This window comes from Varanus komodoensis, unplaced genomic scaffold (genome assembly GCF_004798865.1).
Source record: "Varanus komodoensis strain SLA01 unplaced genomic scaffold, ASM479886v1 scaffold10, whole genome shotgun sequence".
Classification (NCBI taxonomy): domain Eukaryota; kingdom Metazoa; phylum Chordata; class Lepidosauria; order Squamata; family Varanidae; genus Varanus; species Varanus komodoensis.
This window is the reverse complement of record NW_025335269.1, coordinates 30333607-30359971: the sequence shown is the minus strand read 5'-3', so window position 1 is coordinate 30359971 and position 26365 is coordinate 30333607. Positions and strand designations below refer to the sequence as shown.

The window sequence follows — 26365 nt, the reverse complement described above, 5'->3', positions numbered from 1 at the left end:
TGCTTTCATTTTGAGATATTGTAATTCTGAAATAAGGAATATTATTTGGAGTCTGTGCTTTGACAATGCAGAATGAGGACACTCTCTTAATACCAAAGATAAATATGGTGAAATTCAGTAGGGCTCAAAACTACTTTCATATTGACCAAGAAAGGTCCATTTAGACTGAAATGTATGCCTTGTATTTTGTGAGATGAGAGCTATTTCATTTTGCAACAAATGATTTGCATTTATTTGCATGCCGTTTATACTTCCTCTGGGTCTGTGTGTCAGAGATCAATCGCATTCATGAGAATGGTAGAGGTGTGGCTTCTCTCCTTTTGTTAACACCATTTCACCATTTCAACAATACTGATTTCTCATTCTTGTTCTTAGCCAGGGCTGGCTCTAGGTTAGGGGAGGCTGTTTGCAGGCCTTCTCTGGAAATGTTCTTGTCTTCTCTGTTCTGTGAGCCATCATGAGAGCTCTGGCAGTGCTTGGACTGGGCAGCTGGCTCTAACCTCTCTTTTAGTTTCCCACAATATTCTGGAATGGCATAACACTGGGGGCCTTGTGGGATGTTAGAAACACCTGCTGAATCCCATGACCTGGTGCTGCTTGGAGTCCAAGACAGTTTTTAAAAGTGGGGCCCAAAGAATGCATTAAAAGTGCAGGGCTGCTCCAGGGTGCTAGGTATGGGCACAGGTCACATTTGTAGTATCTCTTCTGAATGCTGCACAAGTGTATTGTTGTTACATTAGAGAATACCCTTTGTCTCAAAATATGCATAGTGAATTGAAAAGGGGGAGGGTCTATAAAGAGAGGTATAGTGAGCTGAAAACTTCATTTGGAGGAACTAAAACAAAGCACCCTTCACTATTATGAAAGTTGGAGCACTTAACTTAAATCAGGACCAGGAGCCTGGTGTCCTCCTGGTGTTTCCAGCTGCAGCTCCTGTCAACCCCTGACAGCAAGGCTATTGTCCAGGAACTATGGGAGTTGTATACCAAAACATTGAGAGAGGATGCTATTTGCTACCTTGATTTAAAGGGCTGTGGGGTGCCAAACAGTTGGCAGCTCTGCATTCTGGTTGCACTTTCTTTGGTGCCCATTGAGGGAGGGCTCTGGAACGCACGGTGTGATATGATTTCATCTGATAGCAGTATCATCAGTCTAGTCCGTGGCCTTAGATTCTTTCAGAATTGTGCTAAACTATTTTTGGGGTTGACAATTACAGATTGGTTTCCAGTGTAAAGTGTCCTGTACATCCTAACACACTTCCACTGAAGAAACATCTGCTTCTGAGGGTTCTGGCTAAAAGGTTAATATTAGAGTTGTAAGCCTGCTGGGGGAGTGAACAGGTGTACTGCTCCGATACCTAATCAATTATAACAATGCCCAGTAGCAATATATGGGCCTCACTGGACAAGGTGGTGGAGATAGGTGATCAGACTTTACATTTCAACCATTGTCTGAACCAATTCTAGCCCCTTCACATATTGTGCTTGCCCCTTCTCTACTCGTTTCTGAAGATAGCAGGAAGAGAGGCATAACCCAGCTAAAATAGGGCGTATTCAAGAACTGGGGGTTTAGTTTTAGTTTTTATTAAAACTAAACCTTTAGTTTAATAAAAACTAAAACTAAACCTTTTCTTCTATCAACTGGGCAGCAAAGAAGAGCCCCTAAGTTGAATTGGAACTTCAGTGCAGAGGAAGATGTTTTAACTCTTTCCTGCAGTATCCTTTTTCTCCATGAAATGTATTGGTCCCTGCAGGAGAGAGGTGAGAGCAACCAGTGGTTCTAGGGATGTATGTCTTCCTTGGCCTATTTCAGAAGCCCTCTGAAGGTGACTGTAGCAAGAGTGATCTGTCTTTCTCCCAGCAGTATGGTGGGCAGGGAGGAAGGCAGAGAAAAGGAGATAAAGGGATGTTGGAAACAGCCAGAGAAAAGGAGTGGTACTCCGCACTTTTTGTTCTGGCCCCACCTACTGCTGGCTTCTGCCTCACTCACTGTTGGGATGCAGCCTGCAAGACATTGTGGTCTTTGGAGAACTCACTCTTGCTTTAGGGGAAATGCACAGAGAATTTAGCTAATACACAAAGAACAGCTGGGAGGGGTTTCATTGGAAAACATTGTGGAAGCAGGGAATGTGTAACCCAGCAGGTAAAATGGCTCAGGAAATAAGGTTTTAGCAGTGCAGGATGCACACTGATGGCAGAACTACATTTGCTCTCGCATCTCTTGCCTGTGAGGCTTCTTGACTATACTGGCTCATACTGAATAAAATAAGATACTATACCACTTGATAGTACAGTTTTCCCCAACCTGGTTCTCTCTAGATGTGTTAGAATACACTTCCCATTATCCCCAGCTTCCTTGGCCATAATGGCAGTTTTAGACTGGCAGGTGGGTTGCCTGTGGGCAGCAAGTCAGCCACTGTGTGAACAGAATGCAGCAAAAGCTCTTTTGATCAGACACATACCAATAGCTGTGTGAAAAGGGTGCATAGTTTTTCTTGCATTTTTATAATGATATGACCTCCTTCACTCTCACACACAACTGAGCACTCTCAAGCCCTTCCAGCAGACACAACTAAAGGGATAAACACAAGATGAATAAATAAGGGACAATTATCAGCAAGCTTGACATGCTACCTTCCGTTTTAAACAATGAGACCCAGTTAATTTCTTTGCGATTATGACATAATGTCTGATTAAACCACCCTGAGGTTTAGTTATGTTAGTCCGCTGTGATAACCATCTGTAGTTTGTGCAACTCCCATAATAAGTGTTTTGCCACTTTCTTAATTTTTCGCTAGCAGCAGCCTTCATCGAGTTTCCGGATTGAGCCTGCCTCCGGTGGCTGTTGCAGCCCACGCTTCTGTACAGTTTTGAAAAAGAGCGAAAGGGGACACATGCAGGTGGATGCTGCTGACAGAGCCACCATCGCTTCGGGGTGGCAGCGTTGTTCCTTGTGAGGCTGCCTGATCTCCCCTTGATTCCCCCTCCTAACTCTTGTCTGTCTTCTCTCAGTCCCTCCTCCAGGGCGGGTACCAGGCTTCAGTGTGGGATGAATTGACATCCCTGCAGTAGCCGACTTGCGCTCAGAAGCACAGCCAGCTCTGGCCTGGGAGTTGCTGCTGGGTCGGTCGTCGCCCTGGAGTAGGACAGCAGCGGCAGAGGCAGCTGCCTTTGGCCTCCCTGCGGGAAGGTGCTGATGGTTGTCAGAGTAGGAAGAAGAAGCAAGGACAGGTATAAATAGACAAGGGATATGCTGGGCTGAAGGGCAGGTGATAGAGGCAGGTGGGGGGCAGATGGAGGAGTAGCTAAGGAGGTGGGAATTATATGGGGGGAACATAAGGGAAGTGTGGTGGTAATACTGATCACTACTGAATTTTACCTGCTAGATATTACTTCTAATGTTAAAGCTGTGGCAAGGGTGTAGTTTTCTTTTTCCCTTGTTTTCTTGCTGCCCACTTTTCACCTAAACATGCTCCCTAATGGCAACATATGTACTTTCTGGAAAAATATTGCACCTCAGAGGTCCTGTCTAATTCCCCTTGTCCTTTGCTATGGATGGAATAAGTTTGCTTTTTAATAACAGTCTGCATACTAAAATATCTGCAGTGGCTGAATAATTTCCTCTTCCCCGATTCTCTGGCTGATTTCATACATAATTATCGAGGCCTATGGGATGGCAGAAGCTGTGATAGTGTGTGTGGGTTGGGGTTGTCAGGAGGGTATCCAGTTAACTGTGTCTGTGGAGGCAAATGACAAAAGGTTACAGGCCTGATAGAGATTTGAGGCCTTCAGCAGAGCCGTGTGAGATGAAAATGAAATAAACATGTATCCAGCGCTGCCTGTTTTGTCTCCTGTTGGGTAACTCGTGTTTTGATGGGAGAAGAGCAGGAAGGCTCTCTTGGGCTTGAGTTCCATATTTGTTTTGAAGATTAAAATGAGCTGTGAAAGCAGTGTGGATCAGTGAGACAGCGCGAAAGGTTTGCACTGCCATAGTGTGCTGTGTGAACTCGTTCTGTGCTGATGTGTATATTCTGTTTTGAGTGCACAACTGCCTAATCTGTGCGGGAAAAGTGGACAGAAGATACGCTCAGGACAGGTAGATAACCCAAATGGTATTTGTAGATTTGGGATGCCCTAGCTAAATATTCTAGCCAGGTAACCTTTAAATGCAATATGCTTTTTTTGAAAACCTCCTCTTGTTTTCACTATCATGGAATGAGTTGTTCACAGGAGTATTTTTAGGTCTTACATGAGGGATTACTATAAAGCCAACTGGACCATTTGGACATGATTCAGCTCACATTGTTCTATTGATTTCAGCAGGTGCACATCAGGCAGTGTGAAATGAACAGGACTTTTTAAAAGTGCTTAACTTTGATTTGATTCTGCCCATTTTCACTTGAGAAGATTAGTGTTAACTTGGAAGGTCATCCATTTTATGAACAATCTCTTTTCTCAAAGAGCAAAACTTTGCTTTAATGTACTTGCACTGAAAAATCTTTATCACATTATTTAGATATCAAAAGAGATCATCACAAGATATTTAGATATCACAAGGAGGCTTGTGTTATATGTCTCCATTGAATAGAATTTTAGTCTTGATCAAGTTGGTTTTTATATGCCATTGATATTGATGTCGTGCAAGAGGGAAACTAACACTTTTGTCACATCAGTAGGCTTGCTAGTGTATTAATATCCCTAGGAAACCCATCGTTCAAGCAAATGCTATTAACCTTGCATGAGTGTGGGTTTCTGCTATTGAAATGGCAGTGCTGTTAGTGAATGGACACTGTTGGATCCAGCCCAAAGTCTTAAAATTGCCTGTAGGTCATGCTCTGAACACTTTTTCTGCATTCTAGAGATGGACAGGTTTAAGTCTACTTCAGTCAGTGACACAAGTTAATGACAAGTTACAAGTCTTCACTGAGAGCCCATGTAGTATAATTAGGCTGGGAGGAGACCCAGGTTCCAAACTCTGCTCAACAGTGAAAGTCGCTGGAGGTCATTGGGCTGATTGCTTGCAGTCCAATCTACATCACAGGTTTGTTGTGAGGACAAAATGGGGGCATTGGGTGTGCTGCCCTTGATGGAAAGGAAAATGAAAATAGAAAATAAAGAAATAATGAAATCAAGGATTTCTGGGGAACTTAAGTATGACTAACCTGAGAAACCACATGGCAGTCACGTTCCCTTCCTCTTTCCTGTTTTGCAGAAAAGTCTCCTGAAGTCCAGCAGTACTTAATCCAGTTAAGCATGCACTAGATTGTAGCCTTAGGCTTAGTTTGAAACTACACATTTCAGGCACTGCAAAATTCACATTTCCTCATATGCTACAGATTTGTTTGGTTATAGGAAGCATGCTTGTCCAAAAGAAGTTCTAGGTGAAAGGTAACATGATTCTGCCCTTGGCATACTAGTAATTATTCTATAATGATGAAAATTTGACTTTTTTGACATCAGTAGAATGGAATTGGTCAAACTGAAACGCTGATAACTTTGTTCTTCACAATTTTTGCAAATTGTTTTGGAATCTAGGGTGTTAATTTTGTACTGTAATTGGAGTTTCCTATTGGAGATCCAATCTGATGGAATTTACAAAGTATCAGTAAAGCTCTGACCACAACAGTGGGTTTTTATGTTATTTATTATATTTCTGTCTTGCTTTTTTCCCCCCAAGGCAGCTCATACAAACCTTCTTCTCTTCCATTTGTTCATCACAACAGCAATATGGGGTAGGTTAGGCTGAGTCAGTTACTGACCCAAAGTCACCCAATAAAATCGATGGTCAAGCAGGGACTAGAACCTGGATTTCCTGAATCCCAACAACACATGAATCGCTGCATTACATTGGCTCTTAGGAGGATTGTACTCTTCTTTTCCATGCCCAATGTATTTACAACTTTTATGGGTTTGGAATGCATCTGTTTGAAAGAAGTGGCTTTCTTTGTGCAATCAGAGATGACAAAATAACATACAAATAACTCCTTTGGAGGCACTTGGAACTATTCCATAGTTTTTGAAAATGACAGTAATTCCAGGCATGCTCATACACACATTTGCAATTGCCTTATCACGTTCAGTAAACAAACATCAAGTATTTGAACAAGGGCATTCCTGTTTGATATATGTGTTGGTTTCAGAAATGGATGAAGAAGAAACAATTGAGGCTCTCTACCAAGTCTGCAGCTGCCTAACAGAGCTGCTCAGTTCATTTCACTAGCCGCATTGCAGGCTTAAACTTGAGCTGCTTTAGAAATATTTTAGCTATTAGTTTCAGGAAGTGCTAACTTTGGTTTGCTGACGTTTTCTGCTGGAGGTATCCTTCAGACCATGCTGGAGAAGTTTCTTCTTTCGTTGGTGTTGACCTATAAAACATCCATTAAAATGAGAGATTGTTTACCCCAACTAGTAAAGGAGGGTGTCACGTGTGAAGATCTACTGGGCAAGTAAATGGAGGAAAAGACAAAGAATGGGCTTCTCCATCCTGAAGGGTCTTCTGAGTTATGCATAATTTGGACGTGGCGAGGGGGAACAGAAAAGGAAAAGACAGGCTGCGTTCTCACTATGAGGGCTTTGGGCAGTCCTGGAATGTTGGCAGCAGAGAAGCTCTCCTAGGGCTTGGGCTCAGAGCTGGATTGAAGGGAACCAGGCAGCTTCTTACAGGTCCCCACTTGTTCTGGTGTAATCATTCTGAGCTTTTCTAACAGCAGTTTTGCTCGATGGGAAGAGCATCTATGTATGTCATCTCCTCATCTCTCTACGTGATCTATTTCTAGATGCAAGGCAGGCACTCCCCTTATTCCTTAATCACTGGAAACCGAAACAGACACTTCAGCATAAGTGAGAGGGTGTTTCTTTTTTGCCTGAAGAGACTGAGTTGCTTTCATAGTCTTCATAGCAAGACAGGTAAGAAGGAAAGTTGGAATTGCTGTCATTCTACTGTGGGGAAGAGAGGTTGATTAAACTAGTACAGTATCTTTCAAATAATATTTGCTTTCCCCCAGTAAATTTGTAAGCATCCTTAGAAAGGCTTCCAGATAATGATTCCTTTATCTGTTTTCCCACCTGTCCTGAGAATTTCTACAGAATTTTTTTAATAAGAAGAAAAGTAAGTAATTGAACACAGATTCAGTAACCAAAGACATAAGAAGTTAGAAAGTAGCTCTTAGGGAACTGTGGCTTAATGATACAAAGTTGATTCTAAACTGAATACCTCTCCTCCCTTCTGAACCAAAAGGAGCTTCCTCCACCTTCAGGGCGGTTCTTTCTGCTTATGGCCAAATCACCAAGAATGTCTGATGCCTCTCCATTGGTCTGGCCTTTTATCCAACACTGTGCAATTGGACCGATGATGTTTAGTCCACCCACGCACATCTCTATATGCTAAACTGAGTTTCCCACAGAACTCAGAGCTGTGTGGTTCCCCCCACATTCTCTTTCCTCGGGGTTGGTTGGCCATGGCACTTCAGCCAAGCCTTCCAATCCTGCTTCTTCTACCAGTTCTGGTTCAGAGCCTGAGGCAACAACCCTGGAAGACTGTATTATAGGAGAAGTGGATCCCATTGCTACATGTAGTTTGGCATTCCAGCATCCCTGAGCTTGTACCATAAACTGCCATGTAATATACTAGAAGATGCAGAGTGCTTTTACTTTGCAAAGCGTTGGGGAGGGACTCTAGTTTAGTGACAGAGCATGTTCTTTGTATGCAGAAGGTCCCAGCCTAGACTTGAAATAGCCACTCCCGATCAGAGGAGGCAGTACTGGTCCAGATAAGAAAATAGCCTGACCTGGTATGAGGTAGCTTCCTGTGTCCCCACATGACCATCCAACATAGCACACACAACATAGGATGGTATCTTTGAAGGGCCGCCTTCTCCTGCCCACCCAATGCACTTTTCATAAGAGACTCTCTGTCCCACTGTCGTTAGAAGCTTGGCTGAAGAGGATGTGCAACAGAACATTTCTGGCTGTGGCACCCAGATTGTGGGGTTCTTTTCTTCAGGAAACATAGTCAGACCCTTCCCTATTGGCTTTTCAGCACCTGGTAACTACGTTTCCATTTTCTTATGTTATTGGTTTCCCTTAAAGCCTCCTTTCCTTTCTTTCTCTGTTTCTTTTGTGGAACTATACTTTCGGTGGATCAGGTTTTTAGTTCTTCCTTCATTTTATGGATTGAATAGATGCTGTATTTTAGCTGATGATGTAAACTCACTTGGGAACCCTGTTGCAGTCTGAATAGGAGAGTAAACGTGATACTATAAATGATAATTTCAGGTATTTTGTGCAGATAAAATCTTTTTACCCAATTTCCTTATGATTTTTCTAAGTCAATGAGAAATACAGGCCACACCATAGAGAAAAACTCTAAACATGCCTTTTGTATAGTCAGAATGATAGGAAGAGCACAGAATGAATTGTCAAAGTATGGACTTCTCCATACTGTGCCCAAACATGGCAGAGCAGTGCTTAATTTAAGATGTCTGAAGTGATATACACTATTTCATTCAAGATTTTAGATAGCGACATCCACACATTTATACAAGCTGAATTTCAGGAATAGTAAAAAGTGCTTTACTTTTCTAGTAAAAAGTTTTGAACTTTTGAATGGCCCAGTTATAGTGGAGGATTCAGTCCAGATATGCAGCATTTAATTGGCATTTTGGAAGTAATTCATCCAGGGAACTATCAAAATGAAACATTTCCCTACCTTCTGCTCAACTTTCTGCACTCTTGATAGATTTCTGCTTTATCAGCTGTTGGCAGTATAAAGCCTTTAGGAAAACACCATTTAGTAGACTTGTGGAAAAGTTCCTCTTTAATAATGCAACGAGCATTGATTCTGTGGAAAGAAAGACCAAGAAGAAGCAGGTGATAGTGTGAACAAAGATCTGTGCCTAGTTAAGGATCATATTTCCTTGTTTTGCTTTCTGACTGGGCTCTGTTCCCTGTGCTTGGCCAGCTTCACCCATTCATGCGGCTGCCCTTACATTTACACCATACATCTCAGGGCAAAACCGGTTCCATTAAATATGTAGCTGATCCTAATGTTTTATCTAGTGTAAGAATACAGGGTCCCCATCTGGCTCGGGGCCACTGTGTGTGTGTGGGGGGGGGAGTTTGAACCTTTAAACTGCCCCCCACCACCACAACAGTTGGGGGAAACAAAAAAGAACACACACTTCTATTGTTTCCAATGGAGCTTTATGCCTTTTCTCTTTATTGCTGTGTGTGGTGTGAATTTTAACAAAACCCTATCTGAATCATCGCTACCTGAGTGTGATGCATTGAATTGGGGTCTCTGTCTGCAGCACAGAAGGAAATCACAGTGAATAGCTCAACTGCAAAGAAGTGTATAAAATCTTAACAAATACCCAAAGTATTTGGCTATATTCTGACTTCAATAGTCTAAACTTGCAGTTATTGTTTTGATGATACTGATTTTCTGGATCCATTTCTATCTGGGTTCAGGCCAGGTTATAATACAGAAACAACGTTGGTCATGATGTGTGATAACCTGTGGCAGTGGAGAGGCAGGGGACTGTGACAATATTGGTACTTCTGGGTCTCTCAGCAGCTTTCGATACATTGATCATGGTAACCTTCTGGGGCAATTGCGATGGGAGTGGGTGGCACTCCTTTGCAGTTGTTCCATTCCTACCTGGATAGCTCCAGAAGGTGGTGCTTGGGGAATTGCTCAGTCCTGTGGATTCTCCATCATATGGTTATTCAGGGTCCTATTATCCCCCATGCAAATTAACATCTACATGAAAGCATTAAGTGGGGCCATCAGGAGGGTTGGAGTGAGCTGTCAGCAGTGCACTGATGACACACAGCTCTGTTTTGCCTTTTCATCCTCCTCAAGTGAGGCTGTGCATGTGCTAAACTGGTACCTGGTTGCAATAATGGACTGGATGAATGCAAATAAGCTGAAGTTTGATCCAAACAAGACTGAGATACTGTCAGTGGGTGATCCTTCGGATTGAATGGAGGGTGTTCAACTTGTTCTGGATGGGGTTGTTTGCCACTTGAAGGAGCAGGCTTGTAGTCTGGGGGTTCCCTTTGATCCATCCGTGTCATTTAACACTCAGGTGGCCTCAAAACTTCTACCAGCTTTTGCTCATGGCCCAGATGCCCCCAGCCTGATAGGGATAGGGCTGAGATAGGCTGGTTTCAGTAATCTGCACCATGGTAATCTCTAAATTAGATTACTACAATGTGGGGCTGCCCTTGAAGACTGTTCAGAAGCTGCAGCTTGTGAAATATATGGCGGCCAGATTAATAACTGGAACCAGAAGCTTGACACATATAATACCAGTTCTAGCTTACTCACATTGGGTGCCTATATGCTTTTAGCACAATTCAAGTTGTTGGTTTTAACCTATAAAGCCCTGCTTGGCTTGAGACTACAACACCTTATGAATCACTTACTCTGACTAAGTCTACCCAAACCCTATGAACTACATCTGGGCTCTTCCTCCATCTGCCAGTTTGGAGGAAGGGCCAGAAAGAGGCAACAAGGAGGCGGCGCTTCTGAGTGATGGACCCCAATTATGGAATGCTTGCCCCTGGGCCCACCTAGGGCCATCATTTGCATCTTTTGGCATCAGGTTAACGCTGCCCCCTCTTCTCAGACATTTAATTGTGTCTCGATGGGATATGTCAGCTATTTTAATCAGGTACAGTTTTACTGAACTCGTTTGAGATGTTTACACTGTTTTAAGTGTTGTACATTGGAATTTAAACCCTCTTAAATCTGTATATTGGTGTTTTATGTTGTGTTTCATTGTGTGTCTATTTTTTTTATCTCCTTTTATTGTACTTTGAGAAATCGTTGGGAGAGAGCCCAGAGAGCTTCAGCCATTGGGCAGTTAATTAATTACTTAAAATAAAGCTGAATTCTCAGACATCAAGGCACCTGTCAGCTCCTTGCAGCATTACTATCATAGTGGTGTCCCTTGGGAATTTGGGAATGTGAATATCTACACATTTCCAAGTGCTTGCTAGCTATCTCCATTATTTAATATTCAGAGTGGTGCTATCACTTTAAATATATTAGTGCTGGAATATAACATGTTGAATTGGGCTGAAAGGCACAGTATTTTCCTCATGTATTACATGAGAACTATGATAGTTAAGACATTAGACCATTGGAATAGAGAAATATTGTGTAAATGTGTTTGGTTGTTTGTTATATATAAAATATTCATTTGTTCATGAGTGGCTGTCACTGGGCAATTGTTTTATATGGATGGATTTGTCCCTATCTGATATTGGGCTGCCTAGTTTTAATGTTGTTGTCATAAAATACATTGCATTACTTTGTGAGTTGTGTAAGTTTTCCCTTTTTCTACATCAGGTGTCCCACTTGACTGCCATAAAATTAAATTCTTTTAATTGAAGATGTTGAGAAATTGAAGCAGGAGCTTTCTGCACACAAAGTAAATGAGTCATAACCGTTCTCGGTGCAAAAAAGGAGGACTAGGGAAGCTAGGAAGATACTGCTGATCACTTGCACATTCTGATACTTCAAGAAGATGCTCTTCTTGTCAGTGCTGGTTCACACACAACCATTGTTTACAAGAGCTAAGAACAAGAAGTGGGGACAAAATTGCTCTTGCAAACACATATGCATTTGTGTATGCCTTCACTGGCAAACTATAACACACAAAAAGAGATTGTTGTTTGCATTCACAATAAGTCTTTGCATTCACAATAAGTACCTCGTTCAAGCTCCTGGCCTGGAATGTTCCTCCTGAATTCACTGAGGAATCAAATGTGTTACTGTTAGTGAGTTAATGTGTTAATGAGTTTGGGTAGCAGAGGAGGTGGTAGGTTCTTCCAGGTAACCATGAGTAGGATTGAGGCTTCAGAAGCAGGACAGGGGTGGATAATTGGGAATCCTTGTTTGTGCTTCCTTTGGGCTTTTGAAAATGGGAAGGAAAGATGGCTCAAGGAGTTTCCTCATCTCTTCTGTGCATTGCTTGTGTTGTTTAAGCAATTCCATGCAAGCAAGATGATACTGTGAGGACACTGGAAGGAATTATTGGAAGGTTTGGCACAGGAACACTCGAAGCCTTTGCTGCCTTAAGACAAGGCTTTTATTGTGCTCTTGTATGGTGCAATTTTAATCCTGCCCTGCCTCATTTGCAGAATTTTACTGGAAGTCCAGGTGACAGTGTCCTCAAATTTATAGCCTTTCTCTGTGTTTTTTCCTGCCTTTTTCCTGACCAGAAAATAACCTGGAATAAAGGTGGGGAAAAAAGATGGAATTGCCTCTTTGTGGAAGCATGCATTAAGAGGACTGAGATATCCTAATGATTTCCTTCCTCTTACTCAATTTACCAGTATTTCGTGTGTCAGCCCAGGTTTGAGGAATCCTGCTTGTGCAACTGCTGCAGCCCTTCCTGCTGCTTTTGCTAGGCCGGAGAGGTGAAGGAGGGTCATGCTGCAGAAAAACAGTGGCTAGCTCTTGGTCTGTTTTCTCTCCAAGACCTGTCTTGGGCTGTTTCCCTCCCTCCCTCCTTCCCTCCTTCAGCCTATTATTTGTTTTCCTGTTTTGTTGTACGCTCCAAGAGAATCTTCCTCCCTGCCCTGGAACGCAGGAAGCCTTGACCAGACATCCTCTCTGAGCCATTACTAGACGACAGTGCCAGATATTAAAGCTGCCCTCTCCGTCTCCAGCTGAAGCACAAGAGGCAGTGGCAGCTCTTCCCACCTTCTGTCGTCCTTGCACTACTTCCCTTGCCAGCTCAGGCAAACTGGTTTCACTGTGTTTCGCTCAGCAGTTAAAACAGGTGGCAGACACTGGAGGAGCAGTGCTGAGGAGGCATGGAGGAGCGATCGATCACTCTTTCCTCCTGCTTGCGTTGAAGATCGAAAAGGAAATCTCATTTGCAAATGCTAGTCACAAAAGTGTAAGCATGCTGTTTAGGGAGAGGACGGGATTTTGGGGTGTAGCATTCCATGCTGAATGGTAGCTTCTAAATGTGTCCTGTGAATTCATGGCAGGCGACACTGAATGTAAATAGCTTCTGTATGTATGCCCTGTTGAATTAGGGGTTGTTTGTTTTTAGTGCTCCTGCTTTCCTTATATCAGGCAAGACTTCTTAGATCACTCTGAGCAAAATGTGTCCTGCAAAATAGTCTCCTTGGGAACTGAAGAATGCTCCTGGAAATGCTGATTCTTCATTGCAGTGACCTTGGGCCTAATGTATAAATTGACGTTCTTCAACAAACTATAAATGCAATTTCAGAATTTCACTCTATGGCATGTATAAAATGAAGAATAAGCTGGTATTCTTGCAAAGTTACTCTAACAGTTAGGTAAAACTTATAGTGACTCATCAGACTTCTCACTGAAGCATTTGAAAACCTATCCCACCCTGTTGAACCTTCTGGAATGACCAAAGGTGTGTAATTGTAGAACATTTTGAAGTGTCCAAGATATTGCATATATTATCTCCACAGCCCTCTAAGATGGGCTGTTACAATTTAGGGTTCCATTTCTCAGATCTCACGCTCTAATATCTTTATACCAGGATGATTAGTTTGAGTATCTTTTCACAATGTGGTCTGTATTTCCAGCTTCCATCAGCTCTAGCCAGAGTGGTAGTCAGGAATGATGAGAATTGCAATCTAAACCATCTGGAGCACGACAAGTTAGGAAGGCTTTAGTAGGCACACCACCTAAACCTGATGCTAACCCAGGAATTGCCAATAATCAGTTCTTCTGGATTCTGATGGCTTCCCCTATTCTGTTTTTCCTTTCCAGGCACAAACCATGAATTACGTAGGGCAGTTAGCAGGCCAAGTGTTTGTGACAGTGAAGGAGCTGTATAAAGGGTTAAATCCTGCCACACTGTCTGGATGCATTGATGTCATTGTTGTCCGTCAGCCTGATGGGACTCTCCAGTGTTCCCCTTTCCACGTACGCTTTGGAAAGATGGGCGTTCTGCGTTCAAAGGAAAAAGTGGTAAGAAAATCTTTTCGTTGTTGGTTTCTTTGTTAGATGTGCCCTCTCTGCCTGGGATATTGCTATATTAAATGTGAGATCACATTTGCATATTCTCTCTCTCTCTGTGTATTTCTTATCCCATGTATATGTTTGGGGCCCTCCAATATGAGACTCCCCATCCAATCTCCTGATCCACTGGGTTGGTGGGGCACCCCCTCTCAAACCAATCTGGATTAAATGGTTTTACCTCTTTCTCCATATCATTTTCCTGAGTCGCTGCTGCCCCAAAGCTGCTATTCGTCCTAGGGGAGAAAAGCCAGCTCCAGGTATAAATAGCAAATAACAACCTTGAATGTTTAAAGGATTTTCATGAGGAAGAACCCAACGTTGCAGTCCCAATGCTAATGTGTCTCCCAATGTTGTGGCCGCCATTTAATTTATAAATAATAAAAGCAGATGGGCCTCTATCTGCTCATCAGAACAATAACACCAATTTAGTTGCTTGAAACTTGGTATACACACCAAGGAGACCTTAGGGTTATTTGTTTTTAAAATGCATTAATTCTTTTTAATTAATTTAAATGCACCCATTTATTTATTAAGTTTGTATGCCATCCAATTACTTGTGTCTCTGGACAGCCCTTGCAGTTGAAGCCTGTAGTAATATCTTTAGTCACTATAGGAGCAGACTTTTCTAACAAGTGCATAGCTTTGCAGTCAACCTTGAGGGTGCTGTTAATTGCGGTTTCAGACCAACAGAGATTAATAGGCCAGGATACAAAGTTGCACAGCTGCCCTTTCCTTCCTGCTGTAGGGCAGCCCCTCTCAAGGAAATGGAGTGGAGAGACCCCTCTGTCAGGGGGCTGTAAGGGCACCCCATGGCAAGGGTCACCCAGGCATACCAGCAGGTATGGCTTAACTCAGATGGGGCAGACCCTGTGTGTCCAGCTCCAACAGCTCTGCAAGATGGCTTCAAGACTTTGCTGCATTTAATTAAGGGCTGTTTATCCTGTGTGAAAGCAAACTTGGAAATGTGATCACACATTTAATGTATCATCTTATTTCGCTCTCAGAGCACATCTGTGATGCATGCATGAAGCTGTATAACTTTCATTACTTCCAACAAAGGAACTTTGGAAAGCTGGACTCCTCTAATCCTGCTGTGGATCTCTAATGCAGAGTCCTTGCACTTTCACCAAAACCCAGAAGGGTGATCATTATTGTGCACACAAATACGTGGTCTTGGGTAAGAGCTTTTGCCATGGATATGCTCTATTTACTTGTAGCAGTGAAAGCAAGTTTATTGGTGTACTGAGCTTTTTGCCTCATAGCTATAACCTTAAGCACTTTTGTTATTCAGTGGGAATTCAGTGGGATTAAACACATACTTAATCCCTCCCAGTCCTTCTGCTAAAATCAGTGTGGATAGAAAAAAAAGCTTAATTTTACTTAGATACATCTCGGATGAGGTAGATGACTAATGTTTACTTTTTGCTGGTTCATGTGTCCCTCTCCCACTGTTGGTTGATTTGGTATGGTGGCCAAGAATACAGTTTGGGAAGTCCCTGGTTCAAACAGCATTTAATTTATGAAGTTATCAGGAAAACTCATGGACTCCTACTCCATGCAATATGGGGATAATAGTACTAATCTGTCTTACTGAGATAGTTGGGGTAATATGAAGTATTTTCAAGCATGAACCTTGAAAAATTGTTATGTGAATACTGTTGAAGATGATGTGAATGTGCCCTCTGGCATACACAAAATGAAGTTTGTCCACCTAACAGATGAATTTATGTTGTCCTTTGCACCCTCAAGGTTGATATAGAAATTAATGGAGAATCTGTGGATTTGCACATGAAATTAGGAGACAATGGAGAAGCATTTTTTGTAGAAGAAACAGAAGGTGACCAGGTAGGACCAAGCTCTTGCCCCGTACCCAGTTCTGCACCCAGTATTTTTAATTGGTAATAAATTGTGTCCAGAAGTATTTTTATGATTCAACATCTGTGATGGAATTATCAAATCCAAAACATGGGGAGAGACTGTGAGAACTGGGTATGTTCAGCCTTGAGAAGAGAAGACTGAAGCATGGAATATGAGATCACTCCATAGGTACCTAAAAGGCTGTCACAAAGAGGAAGGACAATATCTCTTCTTGCTCATACCAGCATGTAGGACTTGGAATAATCAACTCAAGTTGCAACAAACCTAGATATCAGGAAAAATTTCCTAACTGTTAAGGCAATGACAGTGGAACCAGTTGCCTAGAGAGGTCATGGGCTCTCCCACACTAGAGATATTAAAAAAAGAACCTGGACAGGCATCTGAGTCCTGGACTGTGTAGGGAGTTGGACTCAGTGGCCTTCTGGGCCCTTCCAACTCTGCTGTTCTATGATTTTATGTTCCTGTGTGTTTGATCCTTGTACCTAGAAGGCTGATAGATCTGACTTCAGCCACTCTAGCCACTCATTCTTCCCTGCACTGTTAGGGCTTGGGTTATGTTTGTTGACACCTGGAAGAATGGGTTGGATGGCAAAACTTTAAGGCCATGTCTCATGATCTCAGTATTCTTGCACTGAAATCAGTTGCTACTTGGTAATGATTGCATGTTTTGACTGTGTGGTGGTATTGTCCTCATTTGTGGGTGACTGTCATTCATGGGTGAAAACATGCACAAGATTTGTTAGTTTATGATAGCACTGATGGTTATCTGGCTTCTAGAATTGGCTATTGGTGGTAGCCAGGCATTGGCTAGGCTGATTTATGCTTAGGATTTCAGTACTTAGATTTCCATACATCCCTGATCTGTGACCTTTCCCGAGTTTTCCTCCTTCAGAAGGGCTTCTGCAGTGGGATTATTCAGTACAGGAGCAGATTAGTTGTTCCGCAGAGGAAGAGGAGTCTCCCGTGGCATGTGAGACAGACCACTGCCGCTCCTCAAAAGACGGTGCTATGGAGGAGTATGCGTCATGCAAGTTTCCATGACTGAGGTTGCAGTACACTTAGTCCATGGAAGTCACAGGGACCCACTTGTATGAAAACCTGTTCGGAGATGGAGTGTCCTTCTAAAATTGAGCCTTACATTTTGTGAATTTTGAAGCAGTTGAACAATTAAATGTACGCAAGAGCCACTTGTGGGAAACCCAAATTAAGCACATGTACTTGAGCTGTTTGATGGGGTTCCCAACTGTTTTGAGTTAGTGGGCAAATCTGAAATTTTGAGAAGTATTGTGGATGCTCTCAGAAAATGACTGCCAAGAAAATGACATGCCCATTGTTAAAATGGTTGCTAAGCTGAATTTTTCGTAAAATATCACATTCCAGAAGGCAAACTGGGGAGACTAAAGAAAAGTAACTTGCCCAAGAACAACCTAACTGCAAGGCAGAGGTGGACTCTGAACTCTTAAAAAAAAGCCACTGCTTTGAATCTGAGTAAAAGTGTCACTGGGCAATTCTTCACCCAGTCACCCAGTTATTTTTTTAACTCAATTTTAAAAATTCAGGAAGGGTAGGGAGCCTTGGGGCAGAAGATTAGAGATCCCAGACTATATATGGAGAGCCAGTGTAATGTTGCGGTTAAGAGGGAGGGACTGTGACTCAGGCAATCTGGGTTCTAGTCCCCACTCAGCCATGGAGCTCCCTGGGTGACTTGGGGCCAGTCACTGACTCTCAGCCCAACCCACCTCACAGGGATGTTGTTAGAAGGAGAGGACAAGGAGAATTATGTATGCTGCCCTGAGTTTCATGAAAGGTGAAAAGTCAGGATAGCAACAATCATACCAGAAGAAAAAAATTCTGCCAAATGCCAGATGTCAGCTGACAAGTTGGCTTTTCCTTTTTCTAGGAGGCAATTCCATACCACTTGGCTACATCTCCCATTATTTCAGAGGGATCAGCCCTCATGGAATTACAGCTGAAGAGAAACTCTGCAGACAGGATAAGAAACCTGGACGGTGCTACCCCTTCACAGCTTTCAAACACTGCTCCGTCTGTTGCGGAATCCAATTCTGCATCTAGCTCTGTGAAGAAAAGGCGGAAACGGAGAAGGAGATCTACCCACAAAATAGACACCTCAAAAAGAGATGAAAATGCAGATACTACGGAAGATGAAAACATGTTCCCTATAGAAATCAGTTCCAGTGAAGAAAATGAGTTGCTAGACAATGCAAGGTATTGATCCTGTTTATTTCAGAGATCTGATTTATTCAGTGCTATTAATATTCTTTACCAAAGAAAGTATAAGAAGATGAACTATGAACTCTTCTCTGCTTCAGTGCAATATGCGAATGATAGAATACTTAGATACCAGATTGTATATGGGACGAACAAAAGCATTTATATACTTGGACTATTTTATGAAACTTAAAGATTATATCATAACTGGCTTTAGAAGAAAGGTAAAATGAATTTTAGAGAGGTAATAAGGTCCATCAAGGGTACTTAGCCATGGTATTTAGGGAAACTTCAGAAGCTCTAAATTGCCAGAAGGTGGGGAGTCAGTTTCCCAACTGGATTTGGACACTATTTTTGGCATGACATTGTGTTGATAATACCTAGAATGGCATCGGGGAGACATTTATCCTTTTGCAGTGTTGCAGCACTATTCTTTTATTTATTTTTATTAATTTTAATAAATTAACAAATATTAATTTGTGGTTGTAATCTAAAATACAATCACAAAAAATTACATCTAAAATAGAAACATATACAATTAAACATACAATTAAAACAATTCTTTAAAATACCGTGCCCCCCATCACCAGGACCAAGGGATACATGTTACAGATAGAATTTTTCTTTCGGGACATTTCCCCCTTCCAAAATGGGCAATGATCTTTTTGATGGTTAAATTCCTTTCCCCTTTTTAATACATATGCAATAACGTGTTGCAGCACTGTTCTACCTATCAAGCAAGATGGGAGAGATCGTCATAAAAAATTCTTTCCCTTTTTCTTTTTGTGCTCAGAACTTCTGTTGCAGAGCTGTGCAGGGATAGCATGCCTGAGATAAATCCGACTTCAGTTGTACTCTCTCACCCCTACTCAGATGGAGAATGGTCGCCTCTGCAAAGGTACAGCATATGCTCTTGGAATACTTCAGGTAGTCTCCTTTGTGCAAGCTGAATGCACCCCAATTTAGACCAGATGCAGAAGCTGAAGGGAGGATGCTCTTTGGATCTTTGTCTTCTAGTTCTGTGTCTTGGTGCTCAGCTGTGTTTTGCACACACAATTAAGGTAATAAATACTTCCCATGTTTCAGCCAGGCATTGAGGGCTCATCTAGATGTTGCATGTGAACACGTGTAAGAAAAGCCTTGATCACTGACTTTCTTAGTTTAAAACAGGACAAGAGGGAGTGATCTGGAATTTAGAGTAAACATGATGGGCAGGAGTGGGTTAAGTTCCACTGTCTTCCCTGTGCCTCCACTTGTTTGCTCCAAGCTCTCCTCTCCTGGTATTGTTCTGAATGAAAAAATTGGGTTTACAAACTCATTTGCATGCAGTGGTGAGTTTCAGCTCTCAGAGCTAGGCTGAAATGCTGAACATTTGCTTGTCTACTGGTTAGTTACAACTGAACTTTTTCTGCACCTAGAAGAAATAGAAATAGCTTATAGAAATAGGCTATGTTGGGGCTAAGCAGACATATTTTAATACATACACTGGGTTTTGACCTAACGAGGCCTCCACATGAATGCACATGGAACTTCTTGATGTCTGCAGTAGAAGAATAAGCAACTATAAATTATTGGAGAGCTCTGTTTTTCATGCATGTGTGAGACCTACAGTTATGAACATGTTATATGTAGTTATATATCATGACCATACTACCATTCATCGGTACTATGCTCACGATTCTTGTAGATTTTCATAACAGAGGCCAAATCATGTAAATGTCTTATTTATTAAATTTCTACCCCACACATCAGCCCAAATGCACCCCTTTTCATGTTGCAAGACAATGCAACTCTCTCTGTGTTCATATAACTAAAAGCATGTTGTTTTAGCAACCTCCTGTTTAAGCCAGAGCTCTTATTGCAAAAGAAATGCTGAAAGATAGTGGAATGCATTATGCCTTGTTTTCTGTGCGTTGCTCTGATGTTATCTATATGCCAGTTTGTATTCTTCTTTTGCCACATTCTGGAGTGTTTCACCAAAGGCACTGATGTTTCCATAGGGATGAGTTTTGTTTCCTAATCATTATAATTGTTGTGTGTAGCATTTGCAACCAGGGTTTAGGCTTTTGTGTACAATAATTAGGTGACTTTCTAAACTGTATACGCTGCCTTCCTGTATGTTTGCTTTTAGTGGTTCTGGACCTTGTCATTTAGAAACTCAATTCAGTTTAAACTGAGTCTCCTGTTCTCATGGGGTTAGTAGGTGCCCCAGCAGTGTGCCTTGATGGGGAGCATGATGTGGAATAATGATGCCTACTTTTTCTCTCTCTCGCCATGCCTTATACTGTCCAGTAAACCTAGAACTTGTGCAGGGAAGCCTTCTCTTCTTACTGTTCCAGCAGATGGAGGCTTATCTAGCTCATGTCCTCACCAGTCCTCTCACTGTCCTGCTACAGACAGGTAGAGCAGCTATTCTTCCAATTATTTTGGAATGACAATTAACCCTTTACTACTTTTAACAGTATGGAAACTCTGTGAGACTTATCAAATCACTGCTAATTATTAACCCAGATGCTTGCCTGGAAACAAAACAATAGCACTTAGGTTTTGGTGTTGGGTTATTGTTCTTGGTCACCAAATGACTTGTTGTTCAGTGCAGTTCAGTCTTTCCTCATTGATCCAGCTCCTGCAATGGACATCTCCTCTGTCTTGGTACCCCGTCTCTACTCCTTTCTTCAGCCCTCTTGGTTTATCCATATTCATTTCTGCAGGGTCATCTTTTTCCCACCTTTGTATGTCTTGACTACTCATACCTGCTCTGCTTTCCTTCAATACTAGGCTAGGCTTCTGTCCTCCAATTTTAGGAAGCTGTTTGCCAATCCAGCTTTTCTCTGCCAATCCAGTAGTCCTGTCAGTGCCAGCCAAGGCAGGGTGATTCAGCAGTGATACAATATAGTACAAGGGTAGGCCAAGTGGTCTCCAGTGTGCTCCCAAACACTGGATTTTGTACCTGCTCTCAGACTACTCCTACTTGTAAAAACATTTTTAAAAACAGGGACTTGTGCAAACTAGGTAGTAAAAATGGTGGCCCCAAAAGGATTGTTCAGTGTGTTGAGACTCCGCCCCCCCCAAACTTCTGCCTTGTATTCAGCCTTTGGGAAGGGCTACTGTTCATCTTTGCCGCAGCTCCCAGGGCCTGGTCATTTTTCCTCAAATTGTCAATTTGAGGAAAAAATTGGCCCAAAAAGATTGCCTGCTCCAATATAGTAAATATTGCCAACAATCTTTTGTAGGCACAGGGGCTACCAAACAGTGGCTCCCAAGGCCTTCCTATTCCTTCAGTTAAATGCAGCATTTCTGTACATACACAGTCACAGAACTGTCTCTATCCAAGTGTGTGTGAATCTCTTGAACAGGATGAGAACATGGAAGAACCAGAATTCTCGGCAGACTTCATGATCCATCTGATTTAAATCTGACTGTAGGATGCTTGGCGTTATTAAACAGCTCATTGATTACTATCCTCTGGTTCAAAATTAATACACAGAAATTTATTCCTTCCCACAGATTTTAACAGAACTGTGGTGAACAAAGAAAACATTTTTCAAAACACTTGAAGCAGCCTATCTAATTAGAGGACAACAGTGCTTTTCAAGTAAGATCGGTTTAAAGGCTGTTCACAGTTGTGCTGAATTACACAGCACTGAAAGAAAGCCCCGAGGTACAGTACAAATTGCAGCCATAACTTTTAACAGAGGGAGAATTATCATGAGAACCCACTAGTAGTCCTATTCATAAAACTAGTGGAGAACGCTCCTGCATACTTTTAACTCTGCTTTTGCACTTTCTGATTGTACTCAGATTTAACAGTATTTAATGTAGCTTCTTTATGACATCTTTGGTAAGCAAAGAGTAAGAAGGATGACTGCATAGAATAAAATGAGGTTTCTGTGAGTGGTTGGGATGAGGAGGCAAAGTGGAGCCCCTGAGCAATTCTTTGTCCTTAGGAGCAAGAGGGTCGCTGGGGCAGCAGGACTTCTGCTTTGGCCGGGGGATGATGGGAGCCTTGGCCCTCAATTTTCATCCCTCCTTGAACATGGCCCAGCCCTGCAGTTGGCTGCTGACTTAATATGCAGCTTGAACTCATGGGAAAGCTGTGGCCACTCTCAAGATTTCTGACTTAAGGAAGTTCCTCCTGGTTCTTGGGTTTCCGTTTTGCTTGGTTGACCTGAACATAATTTCAGAACTTCCTGTCTGCAAGGTCTATTTGCCTGTGGGTTTTTCATTGACCTTAGAAGATAATAGTGTATTTCCTGTCTCTGATATTGTAAAGGGGCCAGGCACAGATCTGAGGGCCTTCAAACCAGCCATAAAGTGTATAAGCACATGAGGCCCTCTAAGAGGATAAAATTTGGTAGAAGCTAGTAAACACTTGCTCTCTGGAAAGTTGCCTCTTTCTTTTTTCATTTCAAAGGTTATATACACAAATATTTGTTCATACATTTCTAACTCTCTTAACAGTTTCATAAACGCTTAAAGAACTAAAACAGGAAATCAGTCCTTAAATAGCAATAGATTAAACATTTGCTGCTATGTATATATAAATGTTAAAATATACATCATGAAGATGTGAATAAATTAACACATACAAAATATAGATACATTTTTTAGCAGGGGAAAGCATCTACATTTATCAATTTCCTGATTATACCTGGAAGTCATAAGGGCAATCAGTGGCATGCAAGTTTTATTAAAATCCTCTTTTTGCTTCATTTCCCATCTCTCCTATTCTGTGAGCTCATTCATTTCTGTTCTTTTCCAAATTATGCCTAACCATTCTGAGAAGCATCTTTCTGTTTCTTTCTTTGCATTCTGAGTGCTCGTGCCTGTTCACATACTAGCTTCATTTAATTAGGAACAGCTTAACCATCCATTGAAACAATATTGTCAAAGGGATTGATCATTAGAAATACCACATATATTCTTCCAGAACAATTTAGTCAGTCCTAGCAAAAGTGTTTTAAATTTACTTTTTGTGAACCATGCGTCCAACACCCATCTTTGTTATCTGCATATGTTTTATTTAACTGGAAATCAGATAGTATAGATACAACATTTTCCAGTGTTCTTCTGTTAGACAATATGAAAATGAAAAATATATTTTATATAAATTCTGTTCAGAAATGTGACAGCCACCATCAGTGCACACAAACCTCTGAAGTCCAGTGCATAGAGGGTGGGTAGGGTTGGAGACCCAGTTCTGAGGTGCAGGACCTTGGAGCTGGGTGGCCTTAGGATTGTGCCCTTAGCTTCCTTGAAATGAGGTGGATGATTTAAGTTCCTAGGGACTAGCACGACATTTTGGGGTGCCACGTATTATTCTTAAATATTGTGTGCCCTGGACAATTATGTTTTTCTGTCTAAAATGTGCTACTAGTTTAGTATTCTTAAAATTTCTTATTAAGGAAAAAAAAGAATATGGTGTTGTGGTTAAGACTGTGGGATTGGGACTCAGGTGACCCGAGTCTCTAGTCCCTATTCTGCAGTGGAGCTCACTGGGTGACTTTGGGTCAGTCACAGACTCTCAGCCCAACTTAACCTCACAGGGCTGTTATTGTGGGCATAAGGCTGAGAGTAGGAGGAGGAGAATTATGTGAGCCACCTTGAGTTCCTTGGAAGAAAAAAAAGTGGGATATAAGTAGAATAAATAAAGCAAATAGACAATTTATATTGTTTCAGTGGGCACATTCATGGAATCAGCTTCAGAGATTTACACTCAGACCAGCAGGGACATCCATGCGCGGCGTAATGAGAGCACATCATATTTCTGGATATTACTATGTTTCTTTCTGTGTGTGTGTGTGTGCAAACAATGCTGTGTATATTCATGGTTTCCCATCTAGTGTTTACACTGCATGCATGCACTGTCCAAAAAGAATGCTCCTGTACTAGGCATCAGTGATGCAATAGTAGTGTCTTAGTTTTGCATTGGAGAGGGAGGTTCTAGCTGAGGTGTTATTCTTTCCTTAGCCCCTATACTTTTTTCAGTACCCTTTCTGCCTTTTTTTCTTACTGTTAGGAGTCTTCCATTTCCAAGCATCCTTAATGCTGTTACCGCTGACGTTTTGTTCATATATCAGCACACTCATACAGAACTTGAATCCAGGCACCATTTCCCTTCTTCATCAAGAATGGATCAGTACTGTCATTGTGTTTAATTTCTTAAAATGTTCCTTGCTTGAGACTTACAATGATGTGTATCTATGCAGAAACCTATTCTTTGTTTTCCTTATTCATAGTGCTGCCCATCCTAGTGATGAATATGATGTTTCAATTTAAGCAATTTCCTTCTTTACAAAGTAATTCCTGTGCTTGCAGTGTCAAAAACACTCTGACCCATTTTTTTACTGCAAGGATCTTAGTGATAAACTACACACTACTTCACATGCATAGTGGATAGAGTTTCCTAACAATCTTTTTATCTTCAAGTAAGTGCCCAGGCTGCTGATCTGGATTGGGCTAGCATGTGTTGGTAGTGGAGGTTTAGATTTTTCCATCCAGCCACTCCTCTGTGCTACTAAATTTGCATGAACTGGAGAGAGAGAGAGAGAGAGAGAGAGAGAGAGAGAGAGAGAGAGAGAGAGAGAGAGAGAGGGAGAGAGAATCCTCCATTGGCATGTTTACTTGGAGGTAAAAAAAGTTAGGATCGTGTGGATACTAAGTATTTTATATAGCTTGTCCTGTAGCCCTCATTTATACAAAGATGAGCAGTTCCAAATCCGGACTATAGAAAGAAATATGCATGAATTGTTAGGCCTTTTGTTGGTTTGGGAACCCATCAGTCTGCCTGGCATTGCTGCAATGACTAGTTCATTAAACAATCTTTGGATTGGTAACATCAATCATGCTTTGTTGACCTTGCTCTGATAAATAAGGATTGAGGGGTGTGTGTATGGGGGCAGCCAATGGAGCACTTTCTGACAAATTACTCATTTATATTACTGAGCTGTGGCCCTAAGCACTTTTCCTTGGAAGTATGCATTCTATTAAAGCTAATGGAATCCACCTCCAACCAAGTGTTTAGGATTCCTCAACATTTAGATTGTATCCATTGCTTCCTTGTCCATTGAAAGCAAACTCACTGAGCTCACTTTGCTGTTTTTGAGCCTAGTAACAACCCGGCAGGTGTATCCATGCCTATAATATGTACCCTACATGCAGCTAAAGACTTCAAAAGGTATCCAGAAGCTATTTTAGCTTCAGTAGTCAGAATCGGTGGAACCATTATATGCTCTGTCATTATTTTCAGAGTGTTAGCATTTGAGTCTCATAGTGGTTCACATCTTGGTTTAAAACACCGAAGCCTTCTCAGTTAACCTTGCATTTTTGGCTGCCTTTTGGACCGGGACTCTGTCTTATTGTAGGTTTGAAATAAATCTGGTGTGTGTAAATTCAGACTGGCAGTAATGATATAATCCTTATGCATAATAGTTTGGTGTGAAGCTGCACACATCATTTCTCCTGCTCTAATGTATCGTCATCTTCTCATGTTCTGTTTTGTAGTCCTTCAGGTTCACGGCCTTCTACTCCTAAAAGTGACTCGGAACTGGTCAATAAGTCTTTGGAAAGGGGTGTTCAGAAGAATAATCCACAAATGCACTGGGACTGGGGAGAACTACCTCAAGCTACCAAGGTATGAGAAAATAAAAAGAAACCAAATATTTTTAAATGGTGAAAATAAAAGCGCTTAAAAGGTTTCTAATCCTTGCTTGTTTGCATAAGCTATAGTTGAAACTAACTGAAGTTTTTAGTTTGGATAAAACGACAGTGTGGTCAGTTTAAAACAGAAGCAGATGCTTCCAGTGTCCTCCTTGCAGCTGTGCCAAAAGATGAGAGGGGACCAGGGAGCAGGTTTGAGCACATAGTGCTCAGGTGTGATTTAGTATTACATCTGAGTCAATAACCTGTTGATTGTTTTGCGATGCTACTGTCCCTTTCTTCTGTCCCTTAGACTCTGTATGCAATTAGCACATGGAAGAGAATGGTATTGTCAGCATTAGCCATGCCCTTGATCTGCTTGGGGCTTCTGTCCTTTTCCCCTCTTCTTATTTGGGCAGAATTTGATACTGTGCTCTGCGTGGGCACAATTCTACTTAGAGATGGGAATTCTGCTGCAACCAGGATTCCTGATTGCTACTGCAGAATCTCTCTATGTAAAATTTTGTAGTTGTAGAACTTGTTCCCACATGGACATGGAGGCTGGGGATAGGTCCAGAAGGACTGTTCTCCATTTCTC

General features: G+C 41.8%; 1 protein-coding gene across 3 annotated transcripts in view; it reads left to right on the top strand.

Annotated features, from left to right (window-relative positions):
• Positions 1-3075: 3075 nt before the first annotated feature.
• The window catches only part of LPIN1 (lipin 1), a 57820-nt gene continuing 34530 nt past the window's right edge, over positions 3076-26365 (top strand). The window contains exons 1-7 of one of the 3 annotated variants that reach the window (XM_044417966.1): positions 3076-3230; positions 13771-13971; positions 15772-15867; positions 17801-18126; positions 18923-19027; positions 20422-20529; positions 25633-25762. In XM_044417966.1, the coding sequence (XP_044273901.1) occupies positions 13780-13971; positions 15772-15867; positions 17801-18126; positions 18923-19027; positions 20422-20529; positions 25633-25762 (957 nt within the window). In that variant the 5' untranslated portion in view covers positions 3076-3230; positions 13771-13779. The remainder of the gene's footprint in view (positions 3231-13770; positions 13972-15771; positions 15868-17800; positions 18127-18922; positions 19028-20421; positions 20530-25632; positions 25763-26365) is intronic. The other 2 variants (XM_044417945.1, XM_044417955.1) reach the window with 2 other exon arrangements.